The 22,046-nt window shown below is 40.1% G+C and overlaps 1 protein-coding gene across 4 annotated transcripts; it reads left to right on the top strand.

Annotated features, from left to right (window-relative positions):
* Positions 1–2,120: 2,120 nt before the first annotated feature.
* Positions 2,121–12,425, top strand: LOC133895390 (coatomer subunit delta-1-like). Of its 4 annotated transcripts, none has more exons than XM_062335680.1 (12): positions 2,121–2,296; positions 3,047–3,106; positions 3,332–3,371; positions 3,706–3,929; positions 4,357–4,599; positions 5,155–5,320; positions 10,215–10,519; positions 10,917–11,103; positions 11,179–11,332; positions 11,698–11,760; positions 11,854–11,950; positions 12,045–12,425. In XM_062335680.1, the coding sequence occupies exons 2-12, from the start codon at positions 3,104–3,106 to the stop codon at positions 12,132–12,134; spliced, it is 1,572 nt and encodes a 523-aa protein (XP_062191664.1). In that variant the 5' UTR covers positions 2,121–2,296; positions 3,047–3,103; the 3' UTR covers positions 12,135–12,425. The 4 variants fall into 4 exon arrangements, with proteins under 4 accessions (XP_062191664.1, XP_062191667.1, XP_062191665.1 ...); XM_062335683.1 differs by lacking the exon at positions 2,121–2,296 and adding an exon at positions 2,313–2,435; XM_062335681.1 differs by lacking the exon at positions 2,121–2,296 and adding an exon at positions 2,369–2,485.
* The last annotated feature ends 9,621 nt before the right edge of the window (positions 12,426–22,046 follow it).

Consider the following 22,046-nt stretch of genomic DNA (forward strand, 5'->3'; position numbering starts at 1 on the left):
GGTACTCCGATTCGTCCATGGTTGCTGCTGATTTTGTTTGCTGCGTGGTGGAGTACTATCAATGACGGACCCAGGAACAATTTTGAGCTAGGGTGGAGACACGGAGTCTAAGTAAGGAAGAATACATGGTGAGATTATATACTTTTGTCCATGTAATGTGGAATGACCCTATGAGATCATAACTTAAATAAGTTTTGTATCTAGTACATTTATGACATGTTACATTTTAGCAATATACGGTGACACTATCTAGACTTAGATTCCTATTGTAATTTCTAGTTACTTAGTGCTAGTGGGGGCGGAGGTCACCCATATTAATATTGTCCTGTGATGCAAGGCATTTGGAATGTTGGTACGTGGAACATCCACACATTTCTTACAAAATATCTAAAATCTAGGTATTTTCATTTTTATCTAAAATCTAGATATTTCTTATATCTAAAATATCTGGTAAGAAATATCTATGTTTTACATATCTCTTTACTTTGCCATGAAGCATGGCAACTCTAGTCTTATGTAGTCTTCAAACTATTTTAAAGGATTTCATATATTTATTGCTAATTCAACAATCCTTAATTGAATATAAACTTGATTGCAGTTATAATGAAAAGTTATTGTGGAAGCCATATGGCTGGTATAGCACGCGTTGTATGTTGCATCTATCAGGTTGTGTGCTTAAGTAATGAGCCTGACGATGTGGAGCAGAGTATGATGTTGTAATGAAAAGCCGCACGAACATATGATCGCTCTTCTTGCAATGAGGGAACTATGCAGTTTTTTGTTGGACTTTTGCAATGAGAATACAAAATCTTTTGCATTCCAAGTGCGTGTGCCCCAATGATATGAACGTTAGTCCATTAGTCAAAGTATGGACATTGAGTTCAAAACTGTAGCGCATAGTCCAATATTGGTTGTATTTTTTTTTATAAAAAATTGAAATAAATCTTCTAAGAACTCCGAAAGCAAAAATGAATAGAAAGCAACCAAATCGCTGCAATGAGAGCCGTTAGATCTGTAATGGAGATAATAGATGTAGATGGATTTGCCTTTCACCGCCTACCCCTACCCTCATGATATCTAGAAATTCTAGAGAGAACCCCTGTGCCCTCCTCCCGATGCGCATTGGCCTCACGGGTTGCGACTGTGTCATCCTTTCTTCCTCTCGGCAACTCTCCATCAATTACCTCCACGATCTATGGTTTGGATAGCCCCGCCTCCTACCCTTACCTTGCTCACTGTGACGCAGAGTCACAGAGTCTAAATAAAAAAGAATACCTCAATAGTGAAGAGAACATATTAATTCCCCAACAAAAGACAACAGAAAAATATAAACCTATAAATTAAGTAAAGGTAAATATAGATGAATTGGTGAGGAAACAATAAAATCTTAACTACGGTATAATAAATATCGTTGCTAATGGTTATACCATATTACAAATTAGAGTATGCATAAAACTTAAAACAAATTTGATATATTTTCAACAAGGTACAATATGGTATAGTGTGTTTTTGAACTAAATGTTTAAACATGATTCCATAGATATATTGAATATTTAATATCTGAGTGTAATATTTCAATGACAACACACAATGGGTCACTCCTTAATCTTTCATTAAGAACTGTTGGAAAATTTAGTAGGTTTTCCATAATTCCGAATTTGACTTTGCAGCCAAATTTGAAATGTGGAATTTTCATGGTAAAAAAGGAAAAAAGAAAAGAAAGGAAACAGGGCAGCGGTTGGCTTAGGCCCTGTTTGTTTCAGCTTCGGATTCTGGCTTTCAGCTTTTATAATCCGAAGCTGAAACAAACAGGCAGCTTTTGGTTATAGCTTTTTAAAATCTGCTGGTTGGATTGTGAGAATCTGAGAAGCTGGTTTTCCTCAGCTTTTGATAGATTGTGAAAGTCCATTTTACTAAACTGTCCATTAAATTTTTTTAGAATCTACAGTCTAAAAGCTTTTCACAATCCAGCTTTTCACAATCCAGCTTTTAACAATCCAGCTTTTATAAGCTGCTTTTCAGAATCCCTAGCTGAAACAAACAGGCCCTTAATGGGCTACTCCAGGCAATGCGAGCAGCCCATTTTAGCGGTAGGCTTAAAAACGGAGCTCTCCTCTCTGTACCCAATCTGCAACCTCACCTTCCCCGTCCCCACTCTTCTCCTTGTCCAGCTCGATCCCGTCGCGGTTCACCTCGTTTCCAACCCCGACAGGCGCCAGCGCGTTCCTCTGCTCGTTCCGCCGCCGGGACACCTCGGGCGGCCGCCCGACGTCGCCTCAGTGGTGGATCCGCCCCTGTACGTGTGTGTGTGTGTGGGGGGGGGGGGGTTGCTACGCCGGCCACCTCTGGCGGTCACCAGAGCCCCAGGGTGGGGGTGGTGCTCCGCCGGCCACCTCTGGGGGTCGCCAGAGCTCGCCGGGGTAGTGGATCCGCCCGTGAGTACTATATCAATTGTCCTGAGCACCAATTTGTTGCGACATCATGGGTAGTTCCGTGGTTTTCCTCATCCCGATCTGGTTCGAATCTTGCAAAATTTTTGTAGGCTTAGATTAGGTGCAATGCATCTCACCATATACTTCTGTTCTAATGCAATGCGGTCTTGCTGGTGACCACATCAGCTCTATGCCAATAGTAGTAGCTATATGGGTGTGAATCGTGATGATGTGCCAGCAACTTAATTGAGCTAAAGGGGTTGCCTGTAGTTCCATGCCAATGGTTGTTCGAACGCTTTATTTTGTTTCTTTATCCATGTAGTTAGGCATTTAAGTTGAAATTCTACATGGTCCTTGAATCTTGTTCTCTGTGATATGTGATACAACTGATTTACACCTTATTAATACTGTTCATTGCTTGTGGAATCTTATTGGAGTAGGGCCTATTTAACTGAGGTCCTTGAAACTGGGTAGTGCTTTTCTCGCTCTCGAGAGATACTTTTAATTGTTGAAATAAGGAGCTTCAAGCGATGCAGTTACCCCTTATTTTTCCGGTGCTGACAATTATTAGTCATGTTGGATTATCTGTGATTTTTTTGTTTTTCCTTTGGCAGGTGCATAGTTTCTGGGATTGGTTTAAATAATTCCAGTGATCAACAAAGCTATTAAAAATGGTATTACTTATTTACTTTTGATTCTGTCTTTTACTTTTAATTTTGTCGCTTACTTTTAATTTTGTAATTTACTTTTGATTTTCTCTTTATTTAGTGCTTATAAAGTGACTTGTATTTTCTGATTTGAAGGAATATTGTGAGATTTATTCCATTGTGCCTATTAGCTGCTATTAAGTAATTACAATTTGTTGCCAGAAGAGCTAATTGTTTTTTGTGTACCCCCAGGTGGTTCTTGCATCTTCCATCATTTCAAAGTCAGGAAAAGGTGTGGTGTTTTCAAAATTTTATCAGATCCTTCATTATTGCCAATTCCCAAAGAAACTGAATTCTTATCTTATATAAATTTTTTGTTCATTCTGGTTACCTTGTGCTACATGGGAATGATAGCGGCCTATAAATTTGAAGCATCAATTGTGAACTAGCAGTTATCATGTTGCTAACTAGTATGTTCATAACTTATATAGTCTGTGGGTTCACATGATATGAATCCGCTATGCATTTGACAATTGTATATATATTTTCTCTCTAGCTGTTAGTGTTTCTCTATAAGAAGTCAGAGGACTCAGCTGAAGGCTGTTTTTTTAATTTTCTAATTGCAGCACTTGTTTCAAGACAGTTTGTTGACATGTCTCGCATAAGACTTGACGGATTGCTGGCAGCATTCCCAAAACTGGTTGGAACTGGGAAGCAGCACACTTATGTTGAAACTGAAAATGTGCGTTATGTTTATCAACCTATTGAAGGATTATATCTGCTACTTATCACAAACAAGCAGAGCAATATTCTTGAAGATCTGGACACTTTGAGGCTGCTCTCCAAGCTTGTATCCTACTTCCATATATTCAATCCTTTGATTCTTCGAAATCTACCTTATTGATATGATCTAATTTATTCAATGAAACAAACAGAACCCAGCTTGGGGGTGGGTTTAACATAACAGCCTTTTTTCTTAATAATAATAATAATAATAATTAAATAGCATATAATCGTACTGGCTAATGTATGTTCTTGTGGCCGAAATGAAACTTTATAAGGTTATAACCACGCTGAGATGGTTTTAAGTATTGCTGAGGAAAGAAAATAACATAAAAGCAACCACACTATTCATACTAGGTGGAGCCTACGTTCAACCTTTACAAATATGAATATCATTTTTGAGAGCTGGGTATGCATTCTTATATATGCTACTATTCTGCATCATGTTCTTTCATGGCAATTATCCAGTACCATGGTCTCCTTAACATTGGAAGGTCCCTGAATACTCGCCTTCTCTGGATGAGGAAGGTATCTGTAAAACAGCATTTGAGCTTATATTTGCTTTTGATGAAGCCATCTCTCTTGGAAATAAGGAAAATGTCACAGTGCAACAAGTCAAGCAATATTGTGAGATGGAGAGCCATGAAGAGAAGGCACACAAGCTGATGATGCAAGCCAAAATCAATGAAACCAAAGATGTCATGAAGAAGAAAGCTAATGAACTTGACAAAATGAGGGTCTGCGCTACTCTTTTCACCAGATTATATGTACATTGTAGTTTATTGTTAGTTTTTATGGGTTATCTTGGTATTTTGCTGTCAAGTTGGCCTTATTTAAACTCTATTTCAGCCGATATCGATTTTTATGGTCTCGTTGGTTGTTTTACATACTTACATCTTACATTTTGTTTAAAACATATTGTGGCAACCTTATTTTCTCAAGTAATAACTAGTCAGGCTTTGGCATCTGTAAGCACTACATACACAAATGATGCATTACTGAAATTTTGGTTAGGATTTGCCTAATGAAAATTTACATCAGAAGAGAGTTGGACTCGACTATTTAGAAAAATGAAGAGGATATGTAGGCAAACAGACCTGTCATATAGCCCAATGAATAGAGTAGGTGTGATAATGAAAGAACAGTGGAAGTATATCACAAAGTGTATAAATGAAATATTTGTTTTGAACAGGTACACATTTTATTGATTTCAATTGTATTGCCATGCTATTTCTGGGTATTAATTGTTAATGTCTAAGAAGTTATTTGTTTTATGATTGGTGTTCCTTCAGATGGAAAGAGGCAAACTTGACAAAGGAGGATACTCATCAATATCTGGTCCGCGCGTGATTGAAAAAACCTTCAGTGACATGAGTATTTCCGGCACTGGCTTTGGAAGTGGTTCTGGATTAGGTGGACTGAGCACTGACATGGACTCATTTGCTAGCAAGCCCAAAGGTGGTAACGCCTCTTTTGCTTTCTCGATAAATTGTTTTTGAGAAATAATGGCCAAACTTAATGTGCCATTTTATGTTGACGGGATGATTTTTTTTTCCTTTTTGATTTGCCTCTAGTTCTGTTTCATCCTGACGTTCTCCACGTATCTAGCATGTACTATATCATTATGGATATCCTGGCCTATTACCCTTCTTTTGATTTGCCTGTATTATGTCATGATGTTCTCATTGTCTCTTGTAAATGTATTAAGATATTTCTTTTTACTTTTCTCAGAAGTTCTATTATATCCTGATATTTTCATCATATATGGGATATATTAACAATTTTTCTTTTTATTTTGTCCCTGTATTTCCATTTTGGCTTCATGTTTTCACATTGTTAAATAAATCGGTGCTTGGTAGCTACTCGGCTGGCCGAGGAGTAGGGATTAATCGGTTAATCGGAACTAATCCGTCGACCATTAATCGGTTGGTATAAAGTACTTATGTAAACATGTATAAGATGCTAAGAACTAACTAGGACAACAAGGTGTTACCCTGATGGCTTGATATTGTAGTTTTGATGACTGAATGCTCGATTGGAAGGTGATAAATCTGCAAAATAAATAACAATCTATGAGTATGTGATTCAAATATAAACTATAAATTCCAAAAACATGGCAGCAATCATTCTCATTCAACCAAAACATAAAAAATAGACTCAAAAGTCTCAAATACAAATAAAAAGGACAACAATCCAGCACACATGACAGCAGTTCACACAATTAGAATTCACACATAGTTCATCTAACTCAAATAAGTTCTATGCAGCAAAATGTATAAGTTGTAGGCTCAAATATCCATTGGTTCATCCTCTTCATTCTCTTTGGTTGAAACCACCCCACCATCATCGGACTCAAATTCAATCTCTTCCTCCATATTGAACTCTTGCTCGGAATCATCGTTAGAAATAAATTCTTCTTCATAGAGTTCTCACTCTTTGGATCCTACGAGGCTCCATTGCTTCATCAATTACATCATACGACAACACTGTTGTAGGGGAAGCATCTTCACCTAGAAGGTCATCACTATAGATAGAACACTTCTTTCTTTTGTCCATCATTCTTCCATTGAATTGAACAAAGACTAGGTTGCTCACACGACGAACATCTAGTTTGTTTCTCCTCTTTGCATCTACCTTCAAATTGCAAAATAAAAACTAGTTAGGAAAATTTGGTGAGGATTTAGCAAGCTAAATATTTCAATAGTGGGATTATGAGAGTTACCATTTCAAATGCGCTCGAATTTCTTTCACATCCGGATGCACTTGAGGTCAAGGTAAGTATCCGGACAACCATTTTTTGCAACATAGGAGCTTGCAATCCGTAAGTTGACCACCACAACCCTACAATTAAGCAAAAATGCACAAGTTTGTATATGTATGATAATTTTGCAACACAAGCTTATCGGCAACAAAATTATCATTGTGAATTGCTTTGTGTCCGCCACCTTCCCAAACATGCCTTGTTGATATCTAAACATAGGCAAGTCTACATTAAGGACAAGATTTTGCTTATCATCATCTCCATGATAAAACATTTCAATAACATCCATGAAGCCATTCATGATTTCTACATCCCCAAAGATTGACGTATCAACATAGCTATAACGGGGATTCAAGACGTATGCCGCCATGTGCATTGGAGAATCAAGCCTTCCACGCATCTTGCTTTCCATAGCTCCAATGATCGCATTATAGTCTCTTTCTGAATTTACCACAGCAAGCTTGATGGCTTTCTTTGCCTCTAAAAGTCTCCATACATAGAGGCCATAGATGTACCATCACTATCGGCCAAGCGTAGCAATTCCACCAATGGCTCAAAAACCTTGATGCAAAGAGCAACACTGTTCCAAAAGCCACTACTCATTATTGTGGCATATGCTGACTTTCCTTTCCTTGACCTTGTGTGCTTGCATTGTTCCCAAGCCTCAATACAAGACATTTCTCTTAGTTGCTTTTTCTTAGCAAGCAAACTTTGCATGGTAAGAAATGCGGAAGCGAATCTTGTCACACCCGGCCTAACAATCTCTCTTTTTAGTATTAATTCTCATCAAGGACAATGTAGCATGATGCATATATATAAAAAATATCATTTCCTTGGCTTTAGTGATTGTAGGAGAGAATTGTTTCAACTTGCGGATTGCTTGTACCATTAAGTTGAGGGTGTGAGTTCCACATGAGGTCCAGGATACGTTTGGCCTTTTCTCCTTTAACATCTCGTTTGCTCCCATGTTATTGGAAGCATTATCCGTGACTACTTGCACAACATTTTCGGGACCTATTTTCTCAATGCACTCATCCACATAACTAAATATGTATGCACTTGTGTGCATCAGCTGAAGCCTCTTTTGATTCTATAAAGGAAGTCCCCAACTTGCAATGCACACAAGTTCATAATGCTCCTTTTCTTGTCCGTCCAAGCATCGGTCATGATAGAGCACCCTGTTTGCACCCTCTCTAGTTCATGTGGCTTCAACAAATCCTTAGTTCTTTGTACCTCCAATATCTTTCCCTTCAACATATATTGGGAAGGTTGCTTCCAATCTGGACCATACTGACCAAGAGCCTCACAAAATTGCTTGAAGTATCATCATTGACACTATTGAAAGGAACATTTCTCTTGTACAACCATCTTCCCAAATATCGCCTCACCTTATAAGTTCTCTCCTTGTCAATAGCGTCATTTATATTTTGTTGCCTCTTTGTCATAGAGATGGACGGATCAATTGGATTCACAAAATTATCCATAGGCCCTGCCTTCTTCGGTGCACTAACACTAAAACTAGTTTCATCAATCTCTTCTACCTCGGCTCCATCTTTTTTCAATGGTGACGTCCTCTCTTAGCTTTTGCTCACGTTGAACCTTAGCCACCTTCTTAGCCTTTGCTTCGTCAAGAGATTTCTTACACTTCTCTTGCTGCTCTTTTGTGGCCTTGCCAAAACTTGGCACCTGCCCTTTGAATTGAGCAATATGACACTTGAGCCTAAAAATCCCTCCACCCATTTGCTTTCCACACAATTTGCATTGTACTCTTTGTTAATTATTTGCATCAATCAACCATCCAAATTCCCATCCTATATCATCTGAATTTCTCTTAAGGACTCTAGCATTTGCACTTTCACTGGTGCTTGTCATTCTTAGTTGCTTCCTGTTTTCAAAAACAAAAAAGGGAGGCTCCGTTCAACAAAAAAGGGAGGCTCAGTTCATCACCCAGCCGGTCTAGTCAGTACTGATGGCCTTGCAGTTTAGTGTATTCCCTGGATTAAACCAGACAAATTGTAAAGAGCAAACACAAGTCCTGCTGATTTGAAGATTCAGAACAGAATTCAAGAACACAAGAATCTGGCCACCTAGAACTAGAGTACTAGACTCACAAGAAATTTAAGCAGGCTTTCACAAATGTTAAATGAGGCTTGCCCTATAGGTTGCCACTCACATCAATGTAAGGCTGTATATTTATAACAGCTTAAAATGAATGAGTGACTGTTCTTCACCCTTCTATCAGACATCATAGCAGCCAAATTAAGTATTAGTTGCCATGTACAGTCTGCTGGCAGTGCTGACAGGCAAGGGAAACATGGAACATACATTAAACACTTGAATAAAGATAACAGCGAGATGAATTCATAAGATATGCAATAAGTAACACAAGATACAATCACACCCCTAAATCCGATGAAAGAGACATCATGCAAATCATGACGAACTTTGCTCTAATATAGAAACATCTGATTGCATCCAAGAACATGTGATAGATAACGCAAAGCACATCTCAATTTTGATGGGAGGCCACGCTGCTACTGCTATCATACCGCCTTGAGGAGAGGGCGGCGACCTGAGGAGGCAACTTAGGCGACACCTGAGGAGGCGGCGCCGGCTTCAGCAGAGGTGTCGGCTTGTTGGAGGGGCGACAACCTGAGGAGGCGACAGAGGCGGCTGCGGCTTGAGGAGGGGCGGCGGTTTGTTGGAGGGGCGGCGGCGGCTTTAGGAGGCGGCGGGATGAGGAGGGGGTGCCGGCTTCAGGAGGGGCGGCGCTCTGTTGGGCGGCCTGCTGCTAGAGGCGACACGGTGCACCGAGTGGCGGTGGCGCGAGGGCTGGAGCGTGAGGGGCGACGAGCAACGAAGGGTTGGGCGATTCGTTTTGCAACCAAGTGAGTCAGGGGATTAATCGGTCTGTCAGACTGAGTAATTAGGTTGTCAGACCGATTAATCGGCCGGCCGATTTTAGAGACGATAACATGCTAATCCACTCATTGCCCTGCCAATCACCGATCACGGCCGAGTAATCGGCCGATTTTTTCATCATTGTGTTTTCATCATACCTAGGGAGCATGCATTCTCCTAGCTTGTTGCTTATCAATCCCTCTAACTCTAATCTCTACTATATTTTAGAAAAAAAAATTAAAGACGAGTTAATAATAATATTGAATATGGATAGTATATAAACCGGCTTACCTACCACATTACCATGTCTCTTGTTCATGGTTATTTGTGATCTTATTATCTGAAGTTATTTAATTTAATCATTTAGTGGGTTGGATTCAAGGCACTTTAATCAAAAGTGGATGTGTCATATAGTAAAAACAAATACAACTTTGTTTGCATCCCTATCTCCTGTTTGTTTGTTCCATTTTTTATTACTGATAGATCAATCTAGATTTTCTTTTTCCCATCCTGTACTTAAGTTTTATTCAGATCTCTCTCGTCTCAATGTTCTGATAACAGTTTCTCATGTCAATATCCTTGCTTGTGGAGATTTGGCACAGCTACATTACCTTGTTCCTGTTGTAAATTCTAGAGACAGTACTGGCTGACGTACTACCATTATTCTAACGGCAAGTGAGATTTCTACAGGTCGTCCGTCTGCAGCTGCTACCGCACCTGGTAAAGGTTTTGGTATGAAGTTAGGCAAGACACAGAAAACAAATCAGTTCCTAGAATCATTGAAAGCTGAAGGAGAAGTCATTTTGGAGGATGTTCAACCAAGTTCAGTTCCTTCAAGATCGTCAGCTCTTCCACCAAGTGATCCTGTCACAGTGACTATTGAAGAGAAGCTCAATGTTATTGTTAAAAGAGATGGAGGTATTAATAACTTCGATGTTCAAGGAACCCTTGCTCTTCAGGTTCTTAATGATGCTGATGGATTCATCCAGTTGCAGGTAATGTCCTTTCCTAACTCGTAGCAATTTTTTGTGGTTTCTATTTGTGTATGGAAAACTCAAGTCTTTAACTGTGAAGCAGTAGAAAATACAACTTATTATTTGCCTTGCCATGTGAACCTATAATGATATTGTATTCAATTTAAGTAGAATGTCCTCTTTGTTTGTGGTTACCTTCCAAATAAAATTATTTCTGTACAGCTCATTTCTTTTTTCTTGTCCCATGGAAAGATGGAATCATTATAATGTTTTTGACCTGGAAAAAATCATTATTATGTTATAACATTCTCATTCATTTCTCCTTGTGCCATGTGTTTATTGCCAATAAACACACAGTACTACATAATCATATGAATTTGTTTGTGAGCTGATTTTTCTAATATATTGTGTTTTACAGATTGAAAACCAAGATATACCTGGACTTAGCTTCAAAACTCACCCAAATATCAACAAGGAATTATTTAACAGTCAGCAAACTTTGGGAGCAAAAGATCCAAACAGGCCTTTTCCAAGTGGTCAAAACGAAACTCCTCTAGTGAAATGGAGAATCCAGGGGATGGATGAGTCATCTTTACCTCTGTCAGGTGCAAAATCGCTTTACTTTCTTCTGTCTAATAGTTTGGACTTTTGAGTAACTACCTTGCTTTTGCTCTATGCAGTCAACTGCTGGCCATCGGTATCTGGAAATGAAACCTATGTCAATATTGAATATGAAGCTTCTGAGATGTTTGATCTGCACAATGTTGTCATATCTATACCTCTACCAGCACTTCGGGAGGCTCCAAGTGTCAAACAGATAGATGGAGAGTGGAAGTAATGTTTCCTTTCCTCTTCTGCTTACTCTTCTGTTATATTTTACTAAAAGAATGTTGTGAAAATTCTTTGTCAAGAGTGCATGGCCCTCCTATGTAATGAGTCTTAACAAATAAAACTTGATAAATGGAATTCTAGACTTTTGTTGTTATAACTGGTATACCAACCTGTTGTGCAGAGCTTAACTTGCATATCACAAATCTCACCTTGATGGTAGTGCACTAAATAGTACTGAAAAAGCTTTGGTGTTTACTGGATTAGTCTCATTTCCTCATACCACTGCATGATGCACCTTTCTTCCTTCTATAGAATTGAGTTGCATATGTTTGTTGTCTCAGCTATTTCACTTTTCCTTGTGCATACAGGTTTGACTCAAGAAACTCTGTATTGGAATGGTCCATACTTCTTATTGACCAGTCGAACCGCAGGTCCATGAAATATTTGAATATTTAAAATCATGTTTGTTCTATTTTGTTGTTTGATCTATTGTGGCTGACTCTTTCTTTCTTCACCCTTTGCAGTGGTTCCATGGAATTCATTGTTCCCCCAGCTGACCCATCAACATTTTTCCCCATATCTGTTGGATTTTCTGCATCAAATACTTTCAGTGATTTGAAGGTTAGTTCCCACATATTTGTCGATTGAGTCCAATTATATTTTGTGATCTCTGTATTCATCCTTTTTTTAATTTTGTTTATTGCAAACTTTTCAGGTTAGTGGAATCCTTCCTCTGAAGGAAAGTAACCCACCAAAGTTTTCACAGCGGGCTCGTTTGCTCACTGCTAACTATCAAATAGTTTAATACTCTTAATAAGGTCTGAGTGTTGTTTCACTTGAACACTTTAATGGCACATGTTTGTAATATAATGTATTTTTGCCTTGAGCTTGTTTGCAAGCCATGGATTTGCATTTAGAGTACTGTTTTTTTTTGTTGCCCTTTCCATATGTAGCATGTTGCACAAATCGATATTGAGATGTGTTGCTACCAGAGAGAAATAAGCTCATGAATTCTTGCACTTTGATTGGCTGCAGATTTGTAAACCCTTTTTTTCTTGTAAGAATGCTGTTTTGTTTATCTCATTGCTTTGCTTCTCATGATATATCTTTGCAGTTGCCTCGTTTAGGGCTTGTTTTGGAATCTAGGAACTTCAAAATGGGCATTCCTTCCATCACTCGTCTACTCGTTCAGCTCTGATCTTCTGAGTCCATATCTTAGCCGTAACAGATTTGTTTTTAGGAGTTGCACGTAGTTATTTACAGGATATGGGCAAAATATAGACCGGTGTAGAGTAAATTAGGAAAATACCATAGCAAAAGAGCTGTGTTTGGAGAATGCCATCGCAAAGGAGCTTTTGGAGAATGCCGTTGCAAAACCATGTAAATGGGAGGAGTGTTCGAAAATGCTAACGCGGTTCTGCCTGGCCCGTAAGGGACACAAAAAGGGCAGAGATGTGTTGTAAGGAATAATTTGACATCATGGATGGAGCTATTTAAGTAAAGTAATTTGTACATCTGATCAAATTGAGCTCTTTGCACAACGCCAAGAAAATACAACAGATCATATGGTTCACAAGACCAAACATAGCACCAAATGGCAGATTGGCAGTGGAAGAGCCGGGAGGAGGCGGCAAGCGGTGGTTCGCCGGCTAGAGCTTGGCTGCTCTTGGTGGAGTTGCATCTGGTCGAAGGCAGGGGCACAATTGCCATTATCAGGTGGACGGCAACCTGAATGGTGTTAGCATTTTCCAATATTCTTTCCTTTTGCGATGGTATTTACTAACTCAGGCATTTTGCGACGGTATTCTCTGAAAGGAGCTCCTTTGCGATAGTATTTCCCTGATATGCTCTTTGGGCATTATTGGAAAAAGGGCACTATTTGAAAACGTAGAGATCTAGAAAAAAAAAACCCTACTATAGTAACCTAAGGAGGAACTAGGCAGCTTTTTTTTAATATCAAACAACAAAATATGAACTTTAGAGCGGCATACATTAACCAGTTCAACAAAAACCTAAGCTAATGAGAAAATATAAGCAATTCATTTATACTATTACAGAAACTGCTTTCACTGTCGGCTCTCAAAACCATATTCATTGTTGGTTTCAGAGTCGGTAGTGGACAGTGATAGTCCCCAATTATCACTGTCAGTCTAAGGGACTATCACTGTCAGTCTAGGGACCGACAGTGAAGGGGGTTATCACTCCTGGCTGAAAGCTTCAGCCGATAATGATAATCAGTCCCCGAATCAATATTTTTTGACGCGAAAAAAAATATATTTTGAACCGACCAGGCACCCCTCACGGCCACACTGTCACGTCACAAGATTTTTCATAGCACTCGAACCCAAGAACCTCTTAGCTCGCGCGATACGTCTTTACCATCCCACTATATAAGTATCAGTGATAATAATAAGATATACTTTCCTTTTGATCTTTATTTTCTAAAACTTTGTTATAATTATTTAAGTATTTAAATGATCTCAAATTAAAAAGTTTTCAACTATAAAGTTGTAGATCTCGTCAAGAGCTACAATTTTTATATAAAGTTTATCCCCCATTCAAATTTGTATGAATAAGTTAAGATAAATTATTATCCATTATCACTACCAGTTCGTAGCTAGAACCGACAGTGATAGTCAAGTTTCATTGCTAGTTTATAAGAAAGACCGACAGTGATAGTTTTGCAGTCGATTCGTCGTTAGAACCGGTAGTGATAGTCAATTATCACTACTGGATTTTTTTAAATGGACTTTTAGTGCCGGTCCTTGATACGAACCAATAGTAATACTCCATCACTGCTGGCTCGTAAGAAACTGACAGTGATGGGATAGCATATAAGACAAACTGTAGTAATGATTATATTTCAACACTCTCCTCATTGGAGGCTTTCTTAGGCTTTAGATGTGGAAATAGGTGTTGACTATATTTTTTGTTTAATTGCGTTCACCAGGACTCGAACTCCAGACCTCTGGCTTTGATACTATATTGAGTTAGATGCACCAATCAGCTCACCTAAAAGTCTAAGGTGATGAAAAAAAATAGGTAATTCACTTATACTTTAACACTTCCCTCACGTAAAATATATGATAGCTTACGTCTTAAATAATTCTAGAGATAAAATAAAAATTAATCCTATCCTACTTAAAAAAAAAATTCCTTACGGATCCTTTACCATGTACTATAAAAAAACTTGTCTAGATATATATCTATACCCTTAGATCGGTTACTATAGGAGTAGAGAAGCTATTTCCGATTGCCTTCACGTCTGTGTTGCACTATACTTCTTATTCGAGGATGCACTATGTTTCTCCGCACGCATCATGCTGGTTGTGTGAAAGCTGGAAGAGGACATGTGTCTGGAGACTGTGCTCTCACTACCCGTTTCTCCTTCCATTTTCCTTTCCTTCCGGATCTGCTATATATTTTATGGAACGTATTGTTTCAGTACACCAAGTCCACACCTGATTCGCTGCATGTCCAGCCATAGGAGATGAAAGGATATGTGCGACTTTTTTACAATCCCGAGGACAGTGAAGTCAAGGTCTCCTTGTGGCCGCATGCAATAGTTGTCCGCACCACAATTGCTTGCCGGCTTCCCCTTTTCTTTGCCAAATTATCGCGATCGTTGATCTACTACAAAACACACAGTATACAAAGAAATCATCCGATTGGAGGAGGTTTGCCAGAGAAAGAGTATCCAATCCAACTCGAGAAGGATGTTGTGCTGTAGCCAAGCGCCACTGCTAGCAGCAAACTATCCCTAGCCGCGAATGCTTCCATCGTTAGCTCCTCAGTTGTGCCCCTGTCGCTTATTGGTTCTATGCCATCACTTCCCAAACTCTATTGAACTTTGCCATATTTTTTTTGGTTTATTGGTCTGTTGCTGTCGAAATACAAAAGCCTGCTTGGGTTTTGTCCCTGTGAAATCAAAGAACATTGACTGATGGATAAACACCAACATGCCCTCAACATTAACTTGAATTTTATCCAAATTTCATCTTGGTTTTCACCAGAGGGGCATGAAATACAAACATTCGAACGAAGAGCCAGCAGCATGTCTACATTGACCGGATCTAAGCAAGCTGTGAGCACTGGACATTACATGGAAAACGGACAAAGACCCGTCACTTATATCGTATCAGGTTAGAACCAGATATTTCTCCGTTACAGATAACAAATAATAGGTGATGAGTCGTAATACTACCCATCACCTATAACATGAGTGACAGGTAATAACTAAACCCAGTCATAAGTGATGGATCATCCTGTACCAGTCATAAGTGACATGTTATGTTATGATCCGTCACCTATGACTTGGCAAAGGTGACGGGTCTCTCTGAGCCAATTATAAATGACGGGTCGTAACATGATCCATTACTTATAACAACTAATAAGTGATGGGTAATATTATCACCCGTCACATATTACTTAGCTTTGTTTAAAGAGTTGGTTAGCCACTGTGTGGGCGAACAGTTACTCATCAGTTCCGCCCGCACAGTGTTGGCAATTTTCACCGGCTCTGGTAGAGATTTTCTAATATTTTGTTGATTTGAAGTTTGAATTGGTGTGAGGTCTTTCAAGGTTTGCATCTCCCCTTTTCTCATCCTTTCCTTCTCTAATCCCTATTTGGTAGATTTGTTGCGCTTTGAGTTGTAATCGGCTATTTTGTATCTTTATCCAAAATCTTAGTACAAGTGAGTTGTATTTATGTTAGATTTGATACTAGATTTGCCCGATCTACCACGAGATGTCACAGATCTAGTGTATTTGTATGGAATTTTTAATCGCATACCTAACCATGAAATTAAGGTAATTGTTAGTGAAGAATGAATATTTTTATATTAATTGTAGATGACGGACAGAAGTTGAATGTACCTTGAGACCTGGACTTATTCGGATTACCTGAGCGGGGTGAAGCATTTCATGAGTGTTGCCTTAGCAGATATGAAAGATCGTGGTAAAACGGCAATGTATTATCCATGTTGCGACTGCAAGAATGATAAAAAGTTTCGAAAATCAGACAATATCCATGCACACTTGATCATGCGTGGATTTAAAGAGAATTATACATGTTGGAACAATCATGGTGAGAAAGGCCTTAACGAGGGAGAGTTGGATCGGATCCTCCATGCTGACAGTGTGGATCAAGGACTTACACCCGGTGCAATGGATCATGATCTTAGGGATGATGACATATTAGGTTTCAATGATAATGATCTTGAGAATTTTGTGGAGAATGTGGACCATCTGGTGCGGGATGTCGAGCGGCACGACGAGTATAACAATGGTGAGTTTTCTAAATTCTAGGACTTTGTGCGGGAAAAAAAGACGTCCTTTTATCCCAACTGTAAGGAGAAGTACACGCTGATATTTGGGAACCTAAAGCTTTTATAGTTGAAGGCAACCCATGGTTGGACTGATAAGAGTTTCGAAGTATTGCTGGATCTGCTAAGGGATATGCTACCGGAGGGGAACTTGGTGCCCGAGGGCGTCTATGACGCAAAGAAGATAATTTGTCCTTTAGGATTGGAAATAGAAAAAATACATGCATGTAAGCAAGATTGTATCTTATTTCGTGGAGAGTATGCCGAGCTGGATCAATGCCCCATTTGTGGAACCCATCGATATAAGCGTAGAAATGACGGTGGTGACGAGGATGGAGGGAAGAAAAGTAAAGGTGGTCCTAGGAAGGTGGTGTGATATTTTTCTATAATTACCCGTCTGAAGCGTCTGTTTGCCAACAGAAATGAAGCACAATTGGTGCGTTGGCATAAGGAAGGTCATAAGAATGATGCAATGATACGACACCCGGCGGATTTTGCTCAGTGGAAAATCATTGATTCCACATTTGGTTGGTTTGCTGAAGAATTGAAAAATATTAGGTTGCTATGAGCACAGATGACATGAATCCATTCGGTAATATGAGTACCTCACATATCACTTGGTAGGTTGTATTGTCGATCTACAACCTTCCATCCTGGCTTTGTAAGAAGCGGAAATACATTATGTTGTTGATCTTGATATCAGGACCAAAATAACCTGGCAACGATATCGATGTGTACCTCAGGTCTTTAACCGATGATCTTAAGAAACTCTGGTCAGAAGGCGTCGAGGTTTGGGATTAGGACAAGCAAGAGTACTTTACCTTGCATGCCATGTTGCTCATCACCATCAATGATCTATCAGCACTTCGTAACTTGTCAGGTCAGAGCAAAAGAAAAGGTGAATCTTGCACACATTGCTTAGACAACACATGCAGTTTGAGGTTGAACAACTCAACGAAAATAGTGTACATACAACATCGACGTTTCCTTCCGAGGAAGCACCTGTACCGAAACATGGACAAGCAGTTCGATGGAACAAGGGAGAAAGCGTTACCTCCGAGGCATTTCAGCGGGAAAGATGTCCACAATCAGGTTAAGAATATCAATATGTCCTTGGCAAGCGAAAACAATCCTCCAAGGATTTTGAACAATTAGGAATATGGAACAAGAAATCAATACTATTTGAGCTAGAGTATTGGGAAAAATTAGATGTTTGCCACTCTATCGACAACATGCATGTAAAGAAGAATATCTGTGAGAGTCTAATCGGTACATTACTCCAAATGAAGGGAAAAGGAAAGGATCATGAGAACGCATGAGCTGACCTTGAAGAAATAGGCTTAAGATCGAAGCTCCATACACATGATACGGACAAAGGAAAACACCTACCCTCAGAATCTATCACTCTCTCCAAGAAGGATAAAAAAGAATTCTACGAGTTCTTGCACAGTGTAAAAGTTCCATCTAGTTACTCATCCAATATCGCAAGACTTGTTTCGGTGAAAGAGCTGAAAATGAATTTCGCCTTGATGAAGTCTCATGATTGCCATGTAATGATGACGTCACTGCTTGTGGTAGCTATTAGGAACATCCTCCCAATTAAGGTTTGCAAGACTCTCCTGAGCCGGTGCTTTTTCTTGAATGCAATTGAACAAAAGGTGCTCGATCCAGACTCACTGGAGGAGCTAGAAAAAAGACACTTTGAGACTCTATGTATTCTTAAGGTATATTTCTCACCATCCTTTCGATATCATGGTATATCTCACTGCTCACCTTGTGAAGGAGATACACTACCTTGGTTCCGTGTTCCTGCATCACATGTTTCCATATGAGAGATATATGGGCGTTCTCAAGTCGTACCTAAGGAATCGAGCCTTTCCCGAGGGTTGCATCGTGCAAGGTTACGCGACAAAGGAGGCGTGCCTAAGTCTCACCATGAGGGGAGGCTCGCAGGTGTAGGGGTCTTGGGGAAGATGGCAATAACTCCTGATCAGAAGGCATACGACCAAGATCATTTCCTCGTATTGCAACAATTGAGCGAAGTGTGCCCATATGTCGATGAGCACAAGCAGATTCTACTTGAAGAGAATCCAGGTAAGATCAAAGCTTATGTTGCAAGGCAACATATGCAAAGGTTCATGACTTGGTTCCGAGATTGAATCAAACAACCGAGTACTCCTACAAGTGCTCTGATAAAAAAACTGGCATCGGATTCTATATACATAATTATGACATATCAAGGATACGATACAAAGGGATATACTTTTTACACGGTTGCCCAAGATGAGAAGAGTATATACCAGAACAGTGGTATCCGTATAGATACTTATGACAACGACATGTAGAGGGGCACATACTACGGTCAAATAGAGGAGATCTGGGAGTTGAACTACTTGGGATTCAAGGTAGCCCTATTTCAGTGCCGTTGGGTACATAGGGGCAAAGGGCGTCACTAATGACAAGTATGGATTCACTAGCATTGATCTCAAACATCTCGGATACAAGTCTGAACCCTTCATACTCGCTAAAGATGTTTGCCAAGTCTTTTATGTGACTGACACAACAAAGAAGAAACGCCATGTGGTTCTCACTGGGAAAAGACGCATCGTTGGAGTTGCAAACTTCATTGATGAGCAGGAGTTCAATTAATTCGATGAAATCCCCCTTTTGCTACTGCAATCGTGCCACGCCTTTCGCTAATCGAGAAAACTCCATACCTGCGCTTCGACCATAATGAAGGGATCCATGTCAAGAAAGCACGAAAACATCGAATTTGAATTTTAATGTGAAATATTAATGTCAAATTTGAATGTTTGGTCTCAAGTAATTTGAAATTTTGAATATTAATGCCAAATTTGAATTTTTGGTTTCAAGTTATTTGAATTTGTAATATTAATTTAAAATTTGATTTTAGGTTTCAAGTTATTTGAATTTATAAATTGTGACGGGTGATATTATTAACCCGTCACTTCTATAACTAATAGGTGACGGCTAAATAACATAACCCGTCACCTATGACTTATATGTAAGGGCCGAGTCGAAGTAAAAAGTGACGGGTAATATTCTTAACCCGTCACCTATGACTTATACGTAAGGGCCGAGTCAAAGTGAAAGGTGACATGTGATATTCTTTAACCCGTCACCTTTGACTTATACGTAAGGGCTGAGTTGAAGTAAAAGGTGACGGGTGATATTCTTAACCTATCACCTATTACTTACAATAAGTGACGGGTGACATTTATAACCCGTCACCTATGACTTGTTTGTATATAACCCTAGATAGTTCCCACATGTGTGCACTGTCGTTTTGCCTAAGTCCTTTTGCTTGCGCATGCTAGGGTTCACCGTTGCTGTCGCCCTTACTTATATGTAAGGGCTGAGTCGAAGTAAAAGGTGACGGGTTATATTCTTAACCCGTCACCTATGACTTATACGTAAGGGCCGAGTCAAAGTAAAAAGGTGACGGGTGATATTCTTAACCAGTCACCTATGACTTATATGTAAGGGCCGAGTCGAAGTAAAAGGTGACGGGTGATATTCTTAACCCGTCACCTATTACTTACAATAAGTGATGGGTGAAATTTATAACCCGTCACCTATGACTTGTTTGTATATAACCCTAGCTAGTCCCCGCACGTGCGCACTCTCATTTTGCCTAAGTCTTTTTGCCTGCGCGCGCTAGGGTTCGCCGTCGCCGTCACCCTCCACCCACCACCACGTGCCATCGCTATGAACCCTCCACCCACCCACCGTCGCCCTCCACCCATCACCGTCGCCACAAGCCGTCGCCCCCGACCCGTCTCTGTCGCCCCGTCGCCCATCGTTGTCGCCACCATCGCCCCTAGCCCGTCGCTGCCCCCACCAACGACGACCTCTCCGCCCCCGTCGAAGGCTCACCGCACTTGGAGCACCGCCGTCGCCTCTGAGCCCACCGCTGTTGCCACGAGCCTTCTCTGAGCACCCAGCCGCCATTGCCACGAGCCCTCTCTGAGCACTCGGCCGTTGTTGACGTGTAGCTCCTTCCAAAGCCCGAGTCCGAGCCCAAGACAAGGCAACGCCGCCGCCAGCTCCTCCTGTCCTTCTTCCCTTCCCCACGAGGTCAGTCATAAACTTTTGGTCAAAAGCTATTTGTGATATGTCTCAAATTGGATTTATCTGTATTGAATGGACTATAGTTGAAGTATGCATCATTACTTGGGAAATGCTTATTCATACACTTGTTCTTGAACTAACCTGTGAGGTGTATGCATGCTTGTTCATACACTTGTTCTTGAACTAACCAAAGATAATGAACAAAACTATTGACCTCGAAGCATATGTAAAAGGAATTAGTGGCTCTATGCCTTAAACAGGAGTTACACAAATCCTGAAGCACTTGAATATACACACTTTTCTTATCTTGAAGGAGATGCAGAGTTTGAGAACACTTTTCTTTGGCATACTTGGACTCATTGCCACCTTTAGTATGTGAAATCGGAAGGTGGGCTGTCCGGAGAGTTTGTAGTAACATGAGCAGATTGGTCTGTTTATTTTAGTAGGTTATCACATCTACCACTATCTAGAGAACACTCATTTCAATATATATTTCTTAACGTTGATTCCTTTTCTTTCATCTATTGAGAACAGAATATACTACACTTGATTTCCATGGGGAAGAAGAGGACTACCACTTCTGAGAAATCAAAAGCATAAAGGATGCTAGCACTAGAAGCCGTCCCAATACAAGATGGGCCAGATAGGAGCCCAAGCCTGCACGCATCATCTTCCTTCGGCAACAGCGAAAGCCAGTATCGCAGCCCTAACCCTAACCCGTCACCGATGCAGGAGAACCGACATTGAGCAAGTGACGAAGAGTACAATCCCGCCAGAGAGGTATTTATATGAGTCGATGCATTTTATACTTGTTGAATGGAGGAATATTAAATTTATGTCAACTCCCCTTGTTTTCTCTCTAAATGGCGGAAGTGCAGTCTCCAAGCCAGACAGCTGGTAGTGGTGCACGAGCTCGAAAGGCAAGGTTACAAACACAGTGGCTGATAGACAAGGTTACCGTCACAAGAATCGATGCTGATGGGTTGCCTACAGATGAAAAGGCTCTGAATAGATTTTGGAGGATCGCATGGCTCATTGCTCGGGAAAGGGTGCCGATAACGACTAAGTTCGATGACCTCAGTGACGAAGCAAAGAGGGAGTTGTTCGATAATATCGTCAAGGAGTATCTATAGTACCCTGGCAACATGAGCGAGCGTCAAACGATCACCATGGTTAATGCAGTAATGAAAGCCATCGCGAAACTTCACCAAAGCTTTAAGAGCAAGCTTGTGAATCGGTACTTGGCTAAAGGGGGTGGCACCCTTCGAGAGCTATAAGCACTTGAAAGAGGAAGATTGTGA

The sequence above is a fragment of the Phragmites australis genome, chromosome 16 (assembly GCF_958298935.1).
Source record: "Phragmites australis chromosome 16, lpPhrAust1.1, whole genome shotgun sequence".
Classification (NCBI taxonomy): Eukaryota; Viridiplantae; Streptophyta; class Magnoliopsida; order Poales; family Poaceae; genus Phragmites; species Phragmites australis.